The sequence below is a fragment of the Oryzias latipes genome, chromosome 11 (genome assembly GCF_002234675.1).
Source record: "Oryzias latipes chromosome 11, ASM223467v1".
NCBI lineage: Eukaryota > Metazoa > Chordata > Actinopteri > Beloniformes > Adrianichthyidae > Oryzias > Oryzias latipes.
Window position 1 is genome coordinate 7899015 of NC_019869.2, and position 23493 is coordinate 7922507.

Below are 23493 nucleotides of genomic sequence, written 5' to 3' on the forward strand. Positions count from 1 at the left end.
AGAAACATACTAAGTCATTGCAGCTAGGATTTTATTATTTCTTCAGTTTGTTGATGTGACATAAGTGGCAGAATTTAAGTTATACTCAAATTCATAGATATGTGCTGCAAATGCTCCAGACTTTGACCTGAAAGATATTACGAAAGTTCAGGCCGTGTCACAAAGCAAATTTGTACATTTTGTGCGTATTGTACGTTAAATTAACAGAAAAAGTACAAATAGATCAGGTAATTTGTGATTAGGTAATTTTAATGTGATATGTGCGCCGTGTACGCAATATAAAAGTTAAACCCCCGATCGACATCTGCGTATATCTACTAAGGACAAACGAAAAAAACAATTATGGATTACGTATATCACGCACTGAAATATAATAAAAGAAAAATGAACAAAATGTATGAAGTGACTGTGTGACATGTCCTTTATTTAACAAAAAAGATTAGGTAGTTAAAGTCTTTCTCTGATCCTCTTTTGATCTGTTGAAAAAACGTTCCTGGAGGTCTTTTAATTCTGATTATGTCGATTTTAGCCAAAAGACAATTTAAAAAAAACTGTCGTCTTCTAGGACAGAGTTTCTGCAGAGACAGGAGTTCATTAGAAAATCACATCTTTGTTGTGGGCTGGACTGTTGGCGTAGAGCAGGGGTATCAAACTCATTTTAACCGAGGGCCACATCAGCATAGTGGCTGTCCTCAAAGGGCCAGATATAACTTATACATGTAACTAAATGTAATGAAAAATAAAACCTAACTACTCCTTAATATTAAAGTACTCGTTTATTTATTATAACTTTTTAAAGTGACAATTACAGTTACATAGAAAACATGTTTACTTGTTATTCTAGCATAAATCCTTTTAAATTTGATTTTGTCAGGTTAGGTTATATGGACAGTGTTTAAGTCCTAATGTATAGTTGCCCAATCTGATATTTCAAGTCCAATATGAATAAATACACCACAATTTTTATTTTTTATTTAAAAGAAATGTAAAACTGTTATGCTCTCGGGGGCCACATAAAATGACATGGCGGGCCACATTTGGCCCGCGGGCCTTGAGTTTGACACGTGTGGCGTAGAGTAAGCCTACCTCCTAGGGTTGTGCCGATGGACGATATCATCGTCCATCGTGATGGGTGACTGACATCCCGATGGAGAGACCACCATCGTGATGCCACGCCCCCGCCACGTTGCGCGTCGACATCATAAGCCGCGGTTACATGTACAAAATATCTTGATGGGATCAATGATCGGATTAGTATCCAACCGTGTAGATGGGCCCAGAAAAATGTTTTCAGAATATAAAAACGTTCACTAAGGTCACAATTTCGGTCGGAATAAATCATTCGCACACGCGCAGTATTCGCACATGCGCAGTTTGAAAACCGGAAGAGGATACAACTTCCGCCGAGCGGCTTTTTTTCCAAACTTTATTGAAGGTAACAATTCAATACAAAACGATAACAGCGGCGAGCAGCTATATACATTGACATGTCAGCTCGGTAAAATACGAGACGATCTTCTAAACGTGCTTTTAATAATGTTACGGTTATTATGAAACACCTGTTCGCTCATCATTTGAATTTTAATCCGTGTGGTCAGTGCTTTTTCTGAACGTAGCCAGGATTAGCAGTATGCTAACACGGGCTAACAACATTAGCTTTGGGTGGCGCTGCATCCTGTGAATAACATCAGCCTTTATTTAGTCGGGACACGACTGGAAACACAAATCCACGTGATTGATTGAATGTTTTCTAAGGACTGAGCGACATTTCTGCTTTGAAGCTCAAACCGCTGTGTATCTGCTGACGATCCGAACTGTGCTCAGACACACGTTTAGACCCGGTTCTGAGTTTGATAGCTCGTACCCCTAGAGCTGCGGGACGGATCGCAGTCTTAAATCTCCCACACATACCGCTCATGTACCCCCCCCCCCTTCCCATCAAACATAAAGCTGTAAATCCGCCCTCCGCCGGTCCACTTCGCTAGTTAAGTGCGGGAGCGGACCACTTCTTTTCTATTTTGCTTGTTACTTTTTCTGTTAAAGTCACTTCCCTCAGTTTATACTGGATCATCGCGGATTAACCATTAGTTGGGAAATAAAATGAAAAAAGCAAAATAACGAATAGCAGTTATATAAGAACGAAAAATGTAAAAATACCCCCCCCCCCCGACGATGTCATCGTCCATCCCGATGGTTGACAGCAAACATCGTCAACGGCCAAATTAGGGGACATCGCCCAACCCTACTACCTCCTCTTCCCTTCACCCGTCTGTTAACATGCTTCCCTGCTATCTTACAGCCCCTCACACTCCCAATTTAACATTACAGGTGAAACAAAAATGGCAAGCAATATTGGAGCTATCCGGTCGATATCCAGATACCAGCTCAGACAAGGAAAACAAAAATTAATGTTGGATCTAGTCGTCTGCTAGTGCAGTGTTTTTCAACCTTTTCTGAGCCACGGCACACTTTAACCTTAAAAAAATCCCGCGGCACACCAGCATCCAAAAAATAAAAAAAGGAGAAACTCATAGTCTGTATTGATCTACAGCCCCTCCGCAATCTCACATGCATTTTTGAGATAATTGTTGCAGAAAAGCTGGAAACTGCAGCTGTTTTTTTTCTAAAAGATGCAATAAAAGATAAGTTAGAAGATTTAAAAACAGTTTGATGTGTGTTCGTTGGTTTCAAGACGTTTAACTACAGATCTCTGTATGCGCTGTCACTCTCACAACCCAATGCATCATGGGAGATGTAGTGCATAAAACGGCCGGAGATCGGTTTTCGGAGCTTCATTGTTTTGTTCACTTGTTCCACGGTCTGATACCGGATTCTGTGGGAAGCTACACCGCTAAAGACGAGCTTTAGCTGCTATTTTTTTTAGAACTGAGCGACTTTACGAGCTAAATCGGGACAAGGAAGTGAAGACTTTAACCACTTCTGATTGGTCAGACTGATGACATGTGATTAAGCCTTCAAGAATGATTGGTGGAGAGAGATAAAGGGACGGGACGTTTCCAAAATACAGCCGAAGGTGCAGCTGAATCGCGGTACCTTATCAAAATGTCTGTAATAAAATAAAATAAACGCAAAGAAAAAGTATTTTATGATCTTTTATATTCCTAACTCCTCAGTGTTTTATCAGGGCCTGTTTGGATGAACAGAGAGCTGAAATCATGGAGATGGAAAATGTTTTTAGATCAGTTAATGAGGGCAATTTCCCACGGCACACTTGACCATCTCTCACGGCACACTAGTGTGCCGCGGCACACTGGTTGAAAAACACTGTGCTAGTGGATGCATCAGAATGGAGCGAAGCAGGAAGGTTGTGGCCCATCCAGCAGCGTATTTTCTACGTCATATACAATATTTGTCAATGTGGATTATTCCAGCTACTCCTGATTCCCAAGTTAAATAAAGAAATACTCAAAAATGCTATTTTAAGCTAATTTTCTAGATACATTTCCTCCATCATCAAAAGAAAATGTATGTTAACATGTTAAAAACATCAAAAACATTTTAATCAGAGTGGGTCTTTAAAAACAATGGTTGAAAGTCAACAGCTGTTGAAACTAGCTCTTAACACGAGTTTTTCATTGAATCTTTGCACGGATCTTTGCTATTGTTTTTCTTAGAAAGATAATGGGAAGCATTTATGAAAAATAATTACACCTAACTATAAAGTATTTCAATTTTTCTCATATTGCTAAAGAGGGTTGTGATTAAAAGAATGCTCTCAGTATGGCCCAGTTTCCCATAGACCCTTCTTCTTAAGGCAACCTCAGAACACAAAGAAAATGATGCAAAGACATAAAGTTCACAGTGAAACACCTACATAAAGAATGGAGTTTATCTCTCCTGACACTGGAGTCCTGGCTAATCAAAGAGGAAAGTGCTTGCTAAATCATGAGGAGACGGCTATCTCTTAGATGGATTGCATTTATAACATTCTATAAAAGAGATTCATGCAACACTGTGAGCTTATAGCAGCATTCCTGCCACTTAGAAACAGCAACAACAAACTATGTTCCCTATAGATTGTTGTTCAAATGTTTCTACTGACAGACACTTCAATTCTTATAACCAGGTAGATTTTTTCCTCCCCCATTAGGCAGTGAAATATGAAACTGCTTGCCAAAACCATAACCCCCACCCCCATTTCTTTTGAGGACTTATATATACACTGTCATGTACCATTGTTATGGAAATAACAAGGCATAAAATATGTGAATATCCATCAAAGTTAAATATGCTCTGCTTAATTTTTCAGCCAACATGTAGGAGCTCTGCAGCAAGCAGCAGATGGAAGAGCAGATGCATTTAAGGAAGACACATTTATTCAAATATTATTTATTTAACAAAGCTATATTTGGAAACAGGAAAAACAATAAGTAATGTCAAATTCAGCAATGACAAAATCAGGAAGTGAAATATACAGTAAAAGTACACATTTGACTGTGTGCTCTAAAGGCCTCAAACCAGACCCATTATGTTGTTCTCTTCTCGCTAGTCCATGATGGAATTCAACATCAAAGGTTGTAGCTAACCTGGACCTAAGGCAGGACTGCAGCCCACTGAGCCACAAACAGGATTTGATTCCAACTGCTTTATAAAAGAAAATTCTATCTGGAGTTTTTTTCTATATGACTGGTTATAGAGCATCCTACCTACAGTGTGATACAAAGAAAAGGGAATAAAGATGGCTTTGGGATATTTTGGTATAATTTCTGCTTAAAAATAAAAAGCCCAGATTCCAGAAAAGTTCAAATATATTTCTGAGTGAAAATACTTGGGTTAAGTTGAGTCAAAACAAAATCTATACATGTAGCATGTACAGCATGTTTTTTCCTTGTAAAAATCAAATGCAATTTAACATTTATTAAACAATATTAATGCTGAAACCAGATTATGAATGTGCCAATTGGACAATTCCTCTCTTCTCTCATAGTTTTCTTAAGAAAAATACAACCACAAATGAAAAGTGTGTGGAAATGTGTTGGGTTGTAAAAACTAAAATAGCTGACAAAAATGTAGAAACATCGTGTTAGCAAATACAGATGGAATGCACAGACTGAGGTCGCATTAAAAAAGATCAGATAAGAATCCAAACTAGGACCACATTTATGATTTCTTAAAACTCCTTTTCCACACTTTGTGTGTTCCAAAAGGATCAAATACAAGCAATAAAATTGGCTTGCAGTGCAAACAGTCTTAAAAAGAGGACCTGGAAGTTACATGTGATATATATGTGTTCATAGTAATACACTCCATAATACACTGAAAGCATCAATTGTATAAGCTAGGCTGTCTGAAGTTACATCAATGCAGTCAAATCATTAATATGCAAGCAACTGACATTCATTCAGATTTGGCCAATTCTTGCTACTCTATTTTCTATTAAAAGTTGTTTCTATGAAGAAAATAGGCACAATGCAAAAACCAGTTTTCCTGTTAAATATATAAAAAAGAAGCGTCTGATTTATTTATGGACACAAATCACCTCTGAAGCAGTCGATGTAGCTTTACGCATTTTTAATAATTGGCTAGATTTCCATGGCAAGGGGGTATTTATTCAGTAAAACGCTAAATGCCAATGAAAGCCTTTCTTTGTCATTATCTGCAACCCTTAACATTTGTATACGTGTGCACTAGATTATGAGTGGATTAGAGGCATTACCAAAGTCACAATAATGGTACCATTCAGTCCTGAGATTTTAAAATGTCAATCTCCCCTAGGGTTTTGTGGTTTTAATGCTCCAGTTAAATAATGTTTCCAGAGCGGTGTTGCTCTTGTGCTGACTGACTTATTTGTTAACAATGCTGATAATATTGATCAGTCGGTTATTCATCTCCAATCACAGCCCCCGAGAAACACAGAAAATCATGAATATGTAATGAAGAAAAACGATAGAGTGATGTGATTGGTGGACTGCGCCACAAGGGAAGAAGGTAAACTAATTTACAGCTCAGACACCACAGCATTTTCATTCGAAGTGTGGTTTCACGCTTATGCTAATGCATGAAGTACAAGCTACGGCCTTTCATCTATAGACATAAGGCCAAGGATCAAACGACTGGCCAAATATGATGACTGCTCCACCTCTGCTTGCAGTATATAAGCATCTGTCTAAAGAAGAAAGAAAAAAAAAACATGGATTTTGAATAGGAATTTTTAACAGGAGAGGCATGTGGGTTCAATAGTTAAGCTAAACAATCATTGGAATCTATTTACTGTCATTAGACAAAAAAAGGGGTTTTCCTATCCAGCTAAATTCTTGTAAATATTAGATTGATTCTTGCAGACATTGATGATGCCAAGTTAAAAACCACTTAAAGTTCCACTCTGATCATCTTTTGATTCATTTTCAAAGCATTTCCAGTGGTCTTTTTATTGTAATTATGCAATTTTTAGCCAAAATGGTAAAAAAAAAAAGTTTTTATCATTTTCTAAGACAAAGTTCCTGCAGAGCCCGAGTTGTTCGTTTAAAATTCACCTCTGAGTTGTGGATGGGACCCTTTGGGTGTAGCAACCCCACCCCCTTCACCTACCTGTTAAAAAGAGCTCTCTGTTTTCACCCTCTCCCGCTAGCTTACAGCCCCTCACACCCCCAACCTAACATTACTGGTGCAACAAAAATGGCGACCAATATTGGATTGAGATACTCTGAAATGGAAGCCCAAAAAAAAGGCTTTAAATTTGAATGCAAGCACAATCTATTGATTTTGTGTTGTTAAAGAAATGGGCACTTAACAGCGATTTGTCTAATTCAAGTCTACTTGATGAATCCCACTTTTGGGTTGTATGCTTTGTAAACTCTTATTATAAACTAGTTTATATTCCAAAATAGAAAAAACTCTTAAATAATTTCAAAACTGTATATATAAAAAAAGAGTAGACTAAATAGCTGGTTTCCTAACCTTGTTGATGTCCAGTGGTCACATGCACTCATACGGGGGGGGATTGACCATTATGGACCTTCTGGCCCAAAGTCCAGGGTCGTAGACAAAAGCGGCTGCGTCCTAAGTGGAGTGCAGGAGTGTCTTGCTGTTCCATTTAGGCTTGTAAGGCCACTTCAAGACACTTCATGAAAATGGATTGTACCATTGTTGTGCGTGTGGTAACTGTAAGACGAGGCATTTGTTAGGCAAGTTGCATGACAAAACTTATGACATAATGCTGCCGTAACTCTAGTCGTTAGCAAGGTGCAAGCGCTGGCTACTTACTGACTGCGGCGGGCAAATGCTGTAAGTCCCCGGAGGATGCTCATAGGTTGTCCACACAAACTACGCTCTGATTTATTGTTTAATTTCTAACAGCCATGTTGTACACAAGGGCTGTGCCAGGAGCTCGTAATTATCACCTGATCAGCACTAGCAGTGTGCCAGGTTTGGAAGGTTAAAAAAAAGAAAGAATTCGGATGACACGTCTGCGTCTCAACTACTTAACCCTTACTTCACCCTTGAGTGTTGTACAGTTGTTCACTGCAACCTGTTACTCTGCAGCATGCCAGTAGAAAATAATATGAATCAATGTTTTGGCTTGATGGGCTCCCAGGGTGAGCCAAGGTAAACTTTTTCCTTGACAATAATCCTGCAACACACCAGCAACAAAAAGAAAAGAGAGAGACTCTATATTCTGTATTGATGTACAGTCTCTCCACGGTCTTGCAGGTATTTTTTTGTAATAATTGAATAATTGAAGTACAAAAATGTGAAATTTGTTGTGCTTAATGACAGTTAACAGCAGAGGAGTAAGAGACGCCATCACATTAACCCAATGCATCACGGGATATTTAGTGAAATGCAGTGGTGCTGATGCCAGACAGAGTCACGTCTCTGAGCTTTATTATTTCATTCACTCTTTACACGGTCTGTCACCGGATTCCACGAGAAGGTACTAGGAGTGCACGGATTATTACGGATCCGTACAGATCACTAGTCCCGGTTCTGCACTGACGTGTGCCGCGGGTTACCCTCCTCTCCTCCCTACACGCACTTCATTTAAATCAATTGTCAGTTTACATCTAACATGATTTGTTCCTTCAAATTTGCGTCCTCCGCTTTTGTTTTAACCTGCATCAAAGCTGCTGCTGGATGTTTGTCTAAAAGTGTGGTTAGAAACCTGACACTCACGCCACGCGTGGGAGGAGCTACCATCACAGGTTTTTCTCGCCCTCCTTATGAAAGATACAGAAGATGCTGAAAGATCTGGTGCGTTTATTTTGAGGAGCGCCACATAGCTGTAGGCAAACTACTCAGTATGAAACCTGAGCCTTTTTTGATAAAGCTGATATTCTGGTGACCATCTCACGGCACACCAGTGTTACGCGGCACACTGGTTGAAAAACAGTGGTTTACGATATTGATGTTTTGTGCAGGCCACCTGTGTAAAGGTTTGCCCACTTTTCACTGCAGTTATCACAGTGGGAAACTGCATCAGCTCTGATTGTATCGGGGCATGTTTAAGATTTACAGTAAGAACCTGTGTTGTGTAACAGACAAACGCAGAAAATACAAAAGCCTATTAGGTCTTGAGGTGAAAAAGCATCAATTATTACTTCGCACAAACAGCTGAATAAATATTAAGCTAATTAAAGATGGCATTAGGCGCTTATTGGTTGAGCAGTCAACTTGTAGTTAGCTGTAAGAGAGACAGCAAGGGGATACATTTATTTATTCATTTATTTTCACTAATCCCTCTGTTGACAAAAAAATATAAAAATTACCATAAGGATAAATGACCTTGCTTTTCTGAGATTTATCACCTACGGAAATGATTTAAACCCTAACAAACATTTTATCATCCATGTAAATATTCAATTCCTTGAAACATTAATTCCTTCCATTGAAGTCAGTCAACATAAATCCTGTGGCATGTTTTAAAACCCTGCCACCATGAATTATTTTGAAGCATTAATTAAGCATTTCAATGGAAATATAATTCGGTTGATCTGGTTTAGCTGTGCACTGCAGCTCCAGGCTTTTCTTTATAAAATGCTTGCTGTCCTGAGTCCAAGTACTCTGAACATAACCTCCACACACAGAGGCATATACTTTTGCTTTTTTATTTTTACTTCTGTTATTGTTATTAGCGGTTCTTTAACACTAACAGGTATTAAGAATTTGTTTTAAGTCTTTAGTTAAATAATTTCCCAAAATTTATTGTCTTTTTGTGTTTATTCTATTAACATTTCTCTGGATTTTACCAGCTTCATCTCCATTCCTTTCCTTTCTTTAATGTTCCCTTGTAATGTGCTTTGTTTCTTTGCAAGCTGGGTAACCCAACTACCCCTCTTTCTCCAAACTTGAATATAAATCATAGTGAGTGAGACTATTAATATTTAAAAACTTTATAATTTGAGCACCAGCAGAGAAGAGAGTGTTTCTATGACCTTAAATACAGGCTTTGCACAAGAAAAACACACATTCATGCAGAAGGAAGAGTCTGGTAGTACATACAGCCAAATGTCATCTCTGCGGTTTTATTGCTGTGTCATGAACTCATCTTTTGAAGCCAAAACACTTTTTGCTCATTCAGAGACTTTACTTAATGTTCAGCATAGAAGTTGAGTAACTGTCCACACTGGGTTTAAAAATACCTACTACTTTTCACTGACGCAGCAGAAAACTAAACACATGAAAGTACTTTATGTCTTAAGCCGAATCCGAATTCTTCTCCTACCCTTCCGGCTTCTCCCTATCCCTCTAGTTGTAGGGGCATTTTAAGACATAGGGGTGTCTGAAATAGCTTTTTAAATTCTAAACCGGCTAATCCGCGTCACACTGTGCCACATTTCTTCATGTGAGTGTGCTCTTTAGCACATAGGTTTACGTGTAAATGAATGTAATGACTTTTTGTTTTATCATAACTGTAGTTCAGTTATAAAACTGATGTTGTTATGCATTTTCTGAGTGCTGACAGCTACTCGCAAACGTGGATAACGTCAACTATAGATAAAGTCATCAAGTGAAAGTGACGTCCGAATTAGAGGACACTATTTTTGAGGGATAAATGTAGGGGTAAGGAGACGCTGTAGGAGTAGGGGAAGAATTCGGATTCACACGCACACTTATGGGGGTGCTAGTAACTAAGACAGAGCTTTCTTCCCTTTTGCCTTTCCACCCAATGGCATAGCTGACACGATCGCCGAGATACACGTGTCACAGAGACACAAAAGTAGCAGCGGAGAGCTGCTTTTTTAGTGGGGGTGAAGCTCACATCACCAGACATGGAGACCTGATTACCAATGCTTTTGTAGAGCTTTTTAATATAAATATTACACAGTATTGTTCACATCCATGTTTTTCAATGCCTAATAGCGCGAGCTGGTTTCTGTTTATTCACATCATTACAATTTAATGAAAACAGTATAATTGCGAAATTGTGTTTTTTTTTACATTTCTAGTATTTTGATTGATAAAGTTTTGTGCATATATGCATCCATAGATGCTAAATATAATTTATATTATAGTATTTTTATGTACCCTTTTTGACTATTTTGCAGGTTCCAATAGAAACCATCTTTGCCATGGTTAGATAACCAACAAATTAATGGATTTGACTGACAGCTGACAATAGTTGCTCATATGTCATAAGTCTTTTAAAAAATGGCTCTAATTGATGAATCATCTCATTGCACTAAAGCCCCTCATTAAAGATGTTGATTAACCTTTTAAGTTAATTAAAACCAATTAGCCTACAAATCACAAGTGAAGAGGTCAGGTTGTCAATCTGTCAGTCCAGCAGCAGGTCTGAAGGAGAGTCTGGATAAGGTGAATACAGTTATGCAAAAGTAGATAAATAAAAGAAACAACCAGAACAAAAAACACAGCGATTTTAAAAAGGCTACAGGCTGCTGTAGTGCTGTTGCCCCCTGGACCCATCAGATGCTCCTTTCCTTAGGAATCCTGGGGTAAGCCTTGACAGGTATTTTAAATTTGACAGGCAGGTCAGTGCAGTAGTTCAGTCTAGTTTTTATCACTTAAGGCTAAACAGCAAAGTTAAGCCATATCTTCCTCCTCATGCTCTGGAACAAGTAATCCATGCTTTGATATTCTCCAGACTGGACTACTGTAACTCTCTGTACAGTGGCATTGACCAGCCACAGCTCCGCCATATCCAGCTGGTTCAGAATTCTATTAACGTTGACCAGACGGTGTGAGCATATCATTCCGCTTTTACGCTCTCTTCACTGGCTGCCTGTGTCTTTCAGGATAAGTTTTAAGATTTTACTTTTGGTTTTTAAACATTTGAATGGTCTGGCACCTCTGTATCTCTCTGAGCTGTTACATGTGTATCGTCCATGTTGAGTCCTAAGATCTGAAGATCAAATGCTTTTAATGGTTCCCAGGACATGGCTTGTGACTCGGGGAGACAGAGCCGTTTCGGCTTCAGCTCCCAAACTCCTCCCCGAACCGCAAGACAATTTTAAAAACTCCTCTTTTTCGTCAGGCTTTTAACTCCAGTTAGCAGATTAGTGGGTCAGCTTGTTAATTTTATTCTTTTATTGTTTTATAGCTTTTATTGTTTCTTTATTGTATCATATTGTTTCTGATTTATTTGATTTTATGCTAAGTAAGCACTTTGGTTGCCTATACATGCTATACATGTAATAAATTGATTGATTGATTGATTAAATTGAAAAAAATCTTCCTATGTCAGAAATATTTCCATATTTGAAGTAACAACTAAAAATAACATTTATTTTTAAAATGAGGATCCACATTGACCCCCCAACTCATTAAATAAATTCTAGGTTATGACAGTTTCTTTTTTCAAGCCTCTTTGTATGATTTCCACTCTCACAGCCTCATGTTAGTACACTCATTTTTATTTCCTAAGTCAGTTTTTCAGCTCCAGAATTTTAATGTCAGAGAACATTATTCTGAGAGAACATGACTTGTCTAAGTGAGCCAACCATAATGAGCGGAGAGCCAATTGAAGGCTGGCAACGGCCTACAAAATTGATCAAATTACTATAATTACTATTTGAGAGAAAGCACAGTGTTTCCGTTTATCAGTGTCTCAAAAAACACAATACTGTGAGGGGGAAAACTACAGCACAAACACAGGAAGAGGAAAATATGGTTGTGTCTTCATATTTGAATTTACATGAGAGGAGAAACCACTGATGATTGACCAGCAATATCTGAACATGTAGTTGTGGTAAAATTAACGTATTTTCCGCACTATAGGACGCACTAGATTATAAGGCTAACTTTCAATATATGGTCTATATTTAAACTTATGTAATGTTTAAGGCGCACTGAACTATAAGAAGCATTAGGCAAAACAAGGAGTCAGAGATGAGTGCATCGGGTTAAGTGACGTTATAGGTTACTTTATTAACTGTATTTACCATAACTCTAGAACTTGTTTGTGATACGTTTAATGTTAGCCACGTTGGAAGGGTTAGCCTATACCTGTAACTCCCAACCTTGTTTGCATTTGCAGCACTCGAATAACCGACTACATATTGGGTTACTGTATCCACAATAAAATCCAAACTTGTTTGCAACACGTAAAAAACAGAGTGACACTGCCAAAAAAAAAGTTACTGTGACTATGCTAACTCCCAACCTTGTTAGTGACACGTAAAAAACACAGTCCAACACTCCTACGCGTTTTCTGGATTAAAGTATTCACATTAACACTCAATGTTCTTTGAAACATCTAAAACACAGACTGATAAAGCTTAAACAAATGTTACTGAGGCTAACTCATTTGTTGGTGATACATAAGTAAACATTAGCCAGGTCAGCGTATTCAATTTTGTTTGCAACACGTAAAAAACAAAGTCTTACCTCTAAAGCAAACATTACTGTGACTACGCTAACTCAAAAATTTGTAACATTAAACAAAAAGAAAAACACACAGTCCAGCACCGCTACACGCTATCCAGGTTAGAGTAGTCACACTACCACCCAAACTTCTTTACAACACGTAAATCAACAGACTGACATTTTGAAAGAGCGCTGTGTACTTCTCAAAATCGCCTTGACATCAATAAGGACACCTTGAATTAATCCAGATAAAAAACGTTCCAGATAACGCTTAATAGTGTTTGAAATACGATAGATCTTTGCATTTTAGACTACGTTCAACTGCAGGGCTTAATGCTCAATTCCGATTTTTGGAAAAAATCTGATATTTTTGCAAGGCCGTTCACATTTCCAATTAAATCTGAACGTTTGTGATCTCCTGTGTGACCGTGAAATGACCCAGAGGTGACCCGCATGCGCAGAAGAGTACTCAACGGTGAACGACGTCATCGTTATATCGTCATCGCAATATTGATCACTAATATCGCAAATCGCAAGTTTTCCTCAAATCGTATTTTTAGCTGTTTAATTGTAGCTTTTAATGTCAGATTTTAGACTAAGAACATAGTTTAATGTCAAGATTTGTAGTTAGTTAAGGGCCAGGAAATGTAGAAAGTCACTACCAAAATACAAAAAGGCAAAACAAAAATCTGTGTGTGTGTATGTGTGTGTTTACACATGGCTAAACATCAAAATAGCCAAAAACCAATGGGGGGCTTAAGAGGGACTTATGAAAAAATGAAATAAAAATAATAACAAAAAGAGATAAATAGAATTAATTTGCTCCAGTCTCCTTTGGAGTGCAAATTTTGCTCTCATTATCACTGATGGAAGACACAGATGCTGCCAAGTAAATGTCCAACTGTCTCCTATCAGTAACAACTTGTATCAAAGTGAGATAACTGTTTGTTCATATGGAGTTATGAGTAAAAGAAGGAAAAGAAAGAAAGAGGGATGTAAAAAGTTAAAGACGATGAGAGAAAACAAGTGAAACAGGACAACTGGGGTTGTAAAGCATGATTAGGGACATCAAAAGACAGGGATGTAAGCCAGAAAGCAACTGGGAAGGTGCACAAGTGCTAAAATTTAAAATGACAAGAAAGCAAAGGCCAAAAAAAGACTGAAATAACACAGATAATAATACAATATATTTTTCTGTTTATTATTCTGTTTATTTTTCTGTTTGCAGAGGTATTTTTCAAATCTTACCTTGATAATGAGCGCTGAAACCTCTATAACGGTGGTTGCCATCTGTCACAAAGTGAAGTCGGAGCCAGTTCTTATTACTAACGATTGGTGATGGGACATTGGTGCCCGACAACCTAGGATAAAAACAGAAGAAAGTGTTTGATAACAAGCATAACCCGATGAAAGTAAAAGCTCTTAGATTTTGTTCTTGATTTTAATTTTAAAAACACCTATGACAATTCCTCATTTGAATAAACTGTCTGTTAGAAAATGGTACAAATAAACAATTTTTTTAGAAGAAGCGAGAAACAAATTGAGGAAAAACACGAAACCATGTAATCATCCTCTAGAGAAACAAAATGAAATCCCCCGGGGAAAAAATAGCCACAATAACTGCAGTTAACTGTCACTGGAACAACAAAAACTGGTTTTATTTAGTGTTTCTTCACAATCCCTACCTTCTCTAGCTCAGTCTTGTGTTTAGAACATATGAGATGATATGTGTGTAGCTGATGCCTTATATAAAGGAAAAACAAATTGCACCAATTCTGCAATCGCTTGCATTTATTGCACATGTTTTTTGTTTCACTTTCACAAGTTTTTATGTCTACTCTTGTTTGGCACTTTCAGCACCACAATGGACTGCATTAAAACCCCTCACATAATATACAATCTTTATCTATAGACATGCCTTAAATGAAGCATGTTCAAAGTCCGGCTTCAAATTTCAGCACACAGGCTCCTATAAAAGAAAAACAACAAAAAACAAAAATATGTGGGCTCGGCTCTTATTAAGAACTACAATTTCTTAAATGTGAGTGACTAAATGATTTTATAGGTCATTGTTAACCTGTGGCAACAACCTTTGGCTACTAGACTTTTAGAGCCTTTAGGGCTAAATGAGAAGAACAGATTTATTTGTTTCTGAGATCATAACAACAGTGGTTTGTAGTTCTGAATTAGAGAACTATTTGTGATGTTTTCCTTTTAACATGATTTAAATGTAGAAGTTTACACTCAATGTTTGAAAGTGAATAATATGTAATATTTCATATGGAATGTTTTTTTTTTTTCCCAGACTTTTTCACTATTTTATTTTTGGTATTCAAATAGGAAACTCACAGTAATTCTGGTTCAAATCTACTATTTTATATTTGGATATCTCGACAAAAAATAAATAAAATCTAATTAGTTACAGGAGTTATATTATAATATAATATATTATATAAACTATTTGTTTGAAGAGTCAAGGTTAGCAGTGAGGAATGCAAAACTTTTCCAAAAATCTATCAATTTAAATTTAGGACTAAAAATGTAAGTTCATGCATAACTTTAAGTTTAAAAGACATTTATATATATATTTCAGTAGAGAGACGTTTCTTTTTCAAAGACATGCAGCAGACAGTCATCTGCATAACAGTGAATAGATAACTCACACGAGGATAATAGAAGAGGGGCTAAAAAAGGCCATTAAACAGCTTAAGAGGAAAAAGCTAGTTTGGTTTGAAAACATTTTATTTTACTTCTTATTGAAAGAAAACAAAAATAAAGGAAAATCAAAACCAGTAAACCCTGCAAAATTCACAAAGAAAATTGATGTTTGCATATATATATATATATATATATATATATATATATATATATATATATATATATATATATATATATATATATATATATATATATATATATATATATATATATCCGGTGTGTGGATGTGTGTGTGCCTGGGTGAATGGGACTGTGACTGTAAAGCGCTTTGGGCCTTCGTAAGAAGGTAGAAAGCGCTATATAAGTATACGCCGTTTACCATTTACCATCAAGCTCAAGGCCCCAACTGACAGTGTGCTCAGTGAATGTCTCAGGCAATGGAGAGCAGAGGATACAGTGCTGGAGGACAGATCCTCATGGGAGGACAAACCCTTGGATGGGATGTACCACCGGACCATAACTGAAGTGGCTGATATCAAGAAGTCCTACCAATGGCTAGAAAGGGCTGGCCTACAGGACAGCACTGAAGCGCTCATCCTGGCAGCTCAGGAACAAGCCCTGAGCACCAGAGCGATAGAGGCTCAGATCTACCACACCAGACAAGACCCAAGGTGTAGGCTGTGCAAAGAGGCGCCTGAAACAATCCAGCACATAACTGCAGGATGTAAGATGCTGGCAGGTAAAGCATACATGGAGCGCCACAATCAGGTGGCTGGAATAATATACAGGAACATGTGTGCAGAATATGGACTGGAAACCCCAAGGTCAAAATGGGAAACACCTCCGAAGGTGGAAGAGAATGAGAGGGGCAAAGATCCTGTGGGACATCCAGATCAGGACCGATAGAATGGTAATGGCGAACCAACCAGACATTGTAGCGGTGGATATAGATGAGAGGAAAGCCGTTGTGGTTGATGTGACAGTGCCAAGCGATGGGAACATCAGGAAGTAGGAACATGAGAAACTGGAGAAATACTGGGGACAAGTGAATGTGACAGTGATGCCTATGGCAATTGGAGCACTCGGGGCAGTAACCCCCAATCTAGAGGAGTGGCTACAACAGATACCTGGAAAGACCTCAGACCTCTCAGTCCAGAAAAGCGCAGTGCTAGGAACAGCTAAGATACTGCGCAGGACCCTCAAGCTCCCAGGCCTCTGGTAGAGGACCCGAGCTAGTGTGAGTAACCACCCGAGGAAGGGTGAGAGGGTCGTTTTTTTTTTAATATATATATATATATACACCAAACGAGGGAAAATAAATCTTTGGTAGTTGGCTTTTCTTCTAAATTGAGTTTTATATAATTTGCTGTTTCTACAAATTTGTCAAGTTTCTTTCTTTCCTAACATTTTCTCAGATCTCTGATGGGTCCTAACACACTCTGTCTCTTCTCTTACACTGTATCATGCATGCTTATAGCTTTTTACTCATTTTGTCTGAAGTACATTTATACTAAAATTACACATTGTGCATATTCAAACTGTTCCAATATTAAAACAGCGATAAAATCACAAATCTATACAGAGAGCTCATAAATGTGACACTTAAATATTTAACTCCATGCTCAGTAAGCAGTTAAATTCTCCGCTGTAAGCTAAAGGAATAATTAGAAAAACCTCTACTAGCAGCTGTAGATGGAAAGTTAAAGGAAAAAAGCTTGCAACTGAAAAGGTCAGCAGTCTGCTTCTCCACAGCATCTTCAAATAGTCTTTGCTGCAACAAGTTCTTTCCGGGTGTATTACTACTCCAGCACAAATTTTGGGAATAAATGTACACCACAAATGGAAAAAAGAGCATGTCAGCTCAATGACTACTTACATTGATAATTAAAGCCTAGAATGAAGCTCGAGGCAGAAAGTATCTACACCAGTTATCAGCAAAGACGCTACCTGATCCACCCCGTGTGGACGATTTTTAATACATTATTAAACCATTCATCTATGCTGATGGCTTCTGTCTGTGTCTGTTAAGCCTTCTCTCCGGATATCTGCAATAAAAGCACTTCAGCGCAGCCCTCAGGAACAATAAATCATCTGCATAGGGGCTTCAATGATTTTCTGTAATGAAGTGGTCTGACAGGGTGTCCTGTAAAATACAGTGTGGCAAACAAAGTTCTAAAAAAAAACATTTTTTAAAACAACTTAAAGTGAAAATGTTCAATGAATCACATGGGATTTGCTGTGTAATTAAATGTGTATGATCTACTTAGCTCTGTTACCAAGTGACCATGGTCCATTAGGTTCAGTCTGCAACTGCTCTGAGCAACTCAGTCACTGGATAACATCCAATTTGGCTCAGACAAACAATGACAAGATGGAAGTTAATGTTCTCAGAATCAAAAAGGAAGACGTGGAAGAAACTGATGAGTAGAAATTTCATTGGGAAGTTTGGTTTTTCTTGACAAAATCAAAGAATTATAGATAATTTAGCCTAAGATATTGAAAATAAACTAAGATTTTTATATGGAGTTAAGATTTAAGAAAAATAATTTGCACTTTTTTTTTACCTGGATAATCAAATGATAAAATACTCTGTCATCTGCATAAAGATTGGATGCAATGGATGGATGGATTGCATGCAGCTATGTATCCATCCATCCATCCATCCATCCATCCATCCATCCATCCATCATAAAAAGTGTTTTTCATACTTGTGTAACTCGAAGCGCTTTATAATTAAAAACAAAAACACACCTTTAACCCTCCTTCCTTCCCTGGATCAACACATAAATCCCATGACCTCACACACGATGAATACTAAAAAGAAAGCTTAATTTCTATTAGTTCAATAACGTTCATAGTGTCTGTATTATTAACTGACTTCTTAGGTTCTTCTGTTATCAGACATGGTTGTGTTTTTTCACATTGCTGACACTTTTCGACGGACGTCTTCCATCGAAACATGTCAGGTAGGCTTAATTTCTAAAAGAAACTTAAGGTTTGGCTCAGCTGTGAGGAAACCGTATCTGGGAATGTATTCATACCAAGAGCCAGCTCAGCAACAGAAACTTTGCCACAGTGCCAACCCAGACTGAGACATCAACGGGGTCCATTCCACAACTGCGAGGCTGCAATATTGGACCCCAGCTGCCCCAGATGGGCGAAAACCACGGCAACAACCGCAAACAAAGCTGACAGGCCAGAGTGTCCGGTGAAAATGCACCCATGCACAGGAAAAACATTCAAACTCCACACAGAAAGAAACCAGCTTGGTTTTTTGCCGTCCCACTCCACCACTGTCCATGCTTTGGATCCTATCATTTAAATCTTTTACACCTGTTAAAAGTTACTGATAAAATCGATCTTAAAGTGCTAACACTAGTTATAAATCACTCCACGCTAAAGAGCCAAATGCAAAGCAATCTTGTTGTGGTACACAAACCCAGCAAGATTCTGGGATCAGCAGGAAGCCCTGATTTGGTTCAACCTTCAGTCAGAGCCAGCATGAAGCTGCTTTTAGCTGATAATCTGCATACTGATAGAAAGAAAATAGGCTTCAAGGTACCCAACTTTATGAAAGTTCACACAAGTTTACAAACTTTTCATTGTTTTTGTTTACTATTGAATAGACATTATGTATTTATTTTTAGAAGTGGACTACCTAAGAATAGTCTGTACATATGTATAGACTAATCAACAAATATAAAAATGAACTCTTATATTGTCTTATATTTTTGTAAATGCTTTCAATGAATTGTGTTTTACAGTGCTTCCTTTGTTTATGTTTGTTCACAAAATTGTAACTTTAATGTAAAATACAAGCGTTTGATAATTATTATAACATATTACATGTTAAAAGCAGGGGTCTCTAACCTTTTTCAGGCTATAGACCGGTTTAATGTCAGACAATATTTTCATGGACCGGCCGGAATGACACTCAAGTGGGTGTCGGATTTTTGACGGTGAAATTCAGAGTCTTCAACCTCTGTAAAATATCCACAGCTCTGTACTCTAGATTTTGTGTAGAAACCATGAAAATGTGACATAGATTCCCCCTTAAACTAAAACTTTCAAAGTGGAAACTAAAAAAATCAGATGCCAACTTCGAGCTTGTCCAATTTTTAAGGTGAGACAGATAAATATATATATATATATATATATATATATATATATATATATATATATATATATATATATATATATATATATATATGGATTATATATATTACTAATTAAACTTGTATTTTATAAATATATTCATAAACTTGAATCCACCATTTGAGTAACTTTATTAACAGCATCCATGTAACATTAGAAAGTCAGTTGCTGAATATTATGCATTATTATTATGGTTTGTACACAACTGTTGCAGTAAATCCATATTTGGAGTAAAGACTCCTGGTTTTTGTCTTTGAAATCTAGCTTTCTTTTATTTTGAAGTTGAAACCCCTTCTTCTGTTTCCTCACTGGCTCTTTTCTACTAGAGATGTTTATTTTTGTCAAGCAGTCTGCGCTAAATGTATTTTTGACACGTGACCATGTGACTTGACATAAGTCAAGAATGAGGTGCATGTGGTGGAGAATCCAGTAGTTTTCTCAAATAAAAGTCCCTTCAGGATCAGACTATGAAGAAAACGAAATTTAAAAAAAGCCCGGGGGACCACTGGTACTGGCCTAAAAATTTAATTCCCACTACAAAAGACTTTTCAAAAAAAGGAAGTAAATTATTGTTGCTTTGACCTTCACAACAACAAATAAACCAAATAAGTTGTTTTCATTTGTATAACCTGTATAATGCAATTTTTTTGGAGACAGAAAAATACAAAAACTAAACAAAACATAAAGCTTCACATTTGCTGGATAACAACTATTATAGATGAAACTTTTCAATGCATACTGTGACAGAAATGTTATGTGGGCTTGTGTCTGTGTGTATTGTCTGTGCATGCAAGAGGATATCATGTGGAGAGTTTCCAAAGGGAGCATGAGAGCAGAATTGATTAAATACACTAGACCAAAAGAGCATCTCCACCTCTCTTTATCACTCTGTCTACAGACCTCTCATTCAACCTCTATGCTGCTCTTTCTCCTTCAGCAAAAATACAAACCAGTTTTTCCACCAGTAGCAGGGGGCATGAAGGAGATGAGAAGAGAGGAAATAAAGAAACATGCGTTGGAAAGAAGGTGGAAGCAGCCAGAGATCAATGAAGTCCATAGAACGAGCTGAGGCAAAGAGGTAGAAAGCTGTTCGCTGAACAGGAGAGGAGTATCAGAGGCTGGCACGCATGTCACGCATGTCACTATGTCGTCTGTGTAATTATTCATCCAAGTTTTTAAGAAGATTGTAATCAAACACCAAAAGTCATTCACAAGGAAGCGATCTAAGTGAGGTTAATTTAGGGACAAACACAGAAACATTTTAACTGAAAGGAAGTCATTATCTGCCAAGCTGAACACACGACAATAAACAATACACTGCAATTATGCAAAAGACTATCAACTGGATATCATTTTCAGAATTGATGATGGCTAATTTACAGTTACTAAAAATATTCAAAAAGTTTGCCTTGGAATAATGGGTATTATTGTCTCCTAGAACTGAGAAAAAATGAGTTGGTGCTTTATTCAAAACAGTTGGTCAGTTTTAATTTTTTAATATTAGATTTAAAATCAAACAGACGCTTTGACCCTGCAAAGTCCACAACATCAAAAAATTGATAGAAAATTCAAAATTGTTTTGATTAAAAGTATTTATTAAACCCTATGATGAAATCACAAAAAATTGCAATATAATTTTTTTGGGGAGATATCGATAATATTCATTATAGTAAGCTGGGTGATTTAGTATGTTTTTGCTTACAACAATAATTAAAGATGTAAAATATTGAAAATCGTGTTTAGGAAAAAACACCTTATTTACTGTCTCCAATTCGATCCACACATATTAAAATTGTGTAACTGTATTATTAAAACAAATAATAATTATAAATACAGTAAGCAGTTATTTAAAGAAATGAATACGAATAGATGAGTAATTCTTATCATATTGTTGTAAAAGACAAAAATGTTCCAATTACGTGTTTTTGAGTTTTCATGAAGGCATCAATTTTGAAATGAGCAAGAAAAGCCCTTCTACTGCCCCTAGTGGAATGATGATGAACTACAGGTTAGAAAAAATAAAAGATCGATCCAATGTCTTTCTTTTTTTCTTGATCGTGCAAGTGAGATAGGAAGCTCAGAAATGCAGATATGAAATATGATACGAATGGTTATCTAGGGTTAGTCTTTTACTTATTTGCTTTATTTTTAATCGCACTTTACCTTGTTGGTAAATACTACTATAAAATATAAAAAAAAGTAAAACAAATGATAAATCACTTATTGAAAATTGTTAAATTGATTGACTTTTAATGATATTACTTCACTTGCTCCAAAAATTGATAAATTGATTTGAAAATCTTTCCTAATGTAGCATAATTTTGCACATGTTTTTAACTTTTGATACTTGATGAAATTTTGCTATGAAAATTCCTGAAACAGTGTTGTGTCTACTTTACTGATAGTATTATGTTTTATTCATATGAATGACTTTTATAAGTAACATAATCTGCATATATATCTGCATTTGCCATGTTGATTTCTAAAATAGTTATTTTTGGCGTCATACTTAAGTAATTCATCTTTGGCATGTGCTTTATCGATATCTTATGATTTTTAATTCTGTCTGATAAAAACTGGGAACCGGATATTGATAAATCATGTAATAAAATGGTTATAGTATAACGGGGTGGGATTATATAAGTTTGCTTCCTTCCACTCCCTTTCAAGCAATATTTATTAATATGTCTAATTATCCTAAGTTTGATTAGTTAGTGTATGAATGTATAACTGATGATTATATTGCTTTTGTGTATTATTTCTACTTAATTGCTTGAAATAAACCATTTCAAATCAAAATCAAATCAAATCAAAAAATACTATCAGCTCCTTTACACCATCAACCAGCACCCCACCCTCAAAGAAATCTAGATACCTCTAGGCACCTGATTTGACCCCCATTGAAATCTTCAAACATATAAAACCGATCCCTTTAAATTAGCTGAAAACTATAAAGTTGCATTACAAGTAAACAAACTCAGTTTTTAGGTCTGAAGCCTGTATCTTCAATTTTTTTTACAAATAAAAAGACAAAAAAGGAAGGTTCTTCATTTTTCTTTTCTTGCTTTCAATGAAAATGTCTCGGTTTTGTTTTGCTTACTCAGAAATATGTCTCATCACAGGAAATACGATGAGATTTAGTCTTGTTAGTCTGAAGATTCTCCTCTGAGACCAAATGAATGAGATGTACCTCAAAAGAGGCCTTACCGGGAACAGCTCAAGGCCAAACTGCAGCTAAGAGATTTGCCACATTACCTTTTTTTATTTCTATTATTTGCAAATGTATTACAGTTGGGAAAAAGAAGTAGCGAAAGGCCACGCATTAAATTTATTTTGATTTATTTAAAGATAAGTTTCTGGGAGAAGTCTTCCAGATACTTTTTATGCCCGTCACTTCATGTTAGAGCTTTAAATGTACCACAACAACATCAGACGCTTTTTTAAATATGAGTATATGTTATGTATCTGCAGTATTAAGTTTCACATAAAAACGCAGCATATGGTTAGGACATAACTTACCCAACCTCATAAAAATACATGCTCCTCTTTTGCATGGATTATGAGTCCCTGGAGATTTTTCATGGTCTTTCAACATGGCGTGGGGCCTCATTAAATTTTCAAATGAACTACAGGTCATTAAAAGGCTTTACACAAATGACCTATATCATTATCTTTTATAGGGGGGTCATCTCTGGATTGCTTTGTGTTGATGTTCTTTGAGTTTTAGCTTTTCTCATAAAAATAAAGGAGAAAAATCCCTTGAAATGCCCCCTTCATGTTATACATGAAGCTGTATATTAGATGGCACGGATGTCGCAGGCCAACAATCTTACACAAGCGGTGAACTTTTGTGTGTTTGAACACAGTATGCGTGTATTTGCTGGTTTGTTGCTGCTT

The 23493-nt window shown here is 36.8% G+C and overlaps 2 protein-coding genes across 7 annotated transcripts in view; one reads left to right on the plus strand and one right to left on the minus strand.

Moving 5' to 3' along the window:
• LOC110015877 overlaps positions 1 to 23493 on the plus strand; it is a 755614-nt gene that overhangs the window by 443494 nt on the left and 288627 nt on the right. The window lies entirely within an intron of this gene.
• Positions 1 to 23493, minus strand: part of csmd3 (CUB and Sushi multiple domains 3) — a 478616-nt gene that overhangs the window by 210745 nt on the left and 244378 nt on the right. For all 4 annotated transcript variants that reach the window (XM_023959656.1, XM_023959655.1, XM_023959654.1 and 1 more), the window contains one exon: positions 14032 to 14144. In XM_023959656.1, the coding sequence (XP_023815424.1) occupies positions 14032 to 14144 (113 nt within the window). The remainder of the gene's footprint in view (positions 1 to 14031; positions 14145 to 23493) is intronic.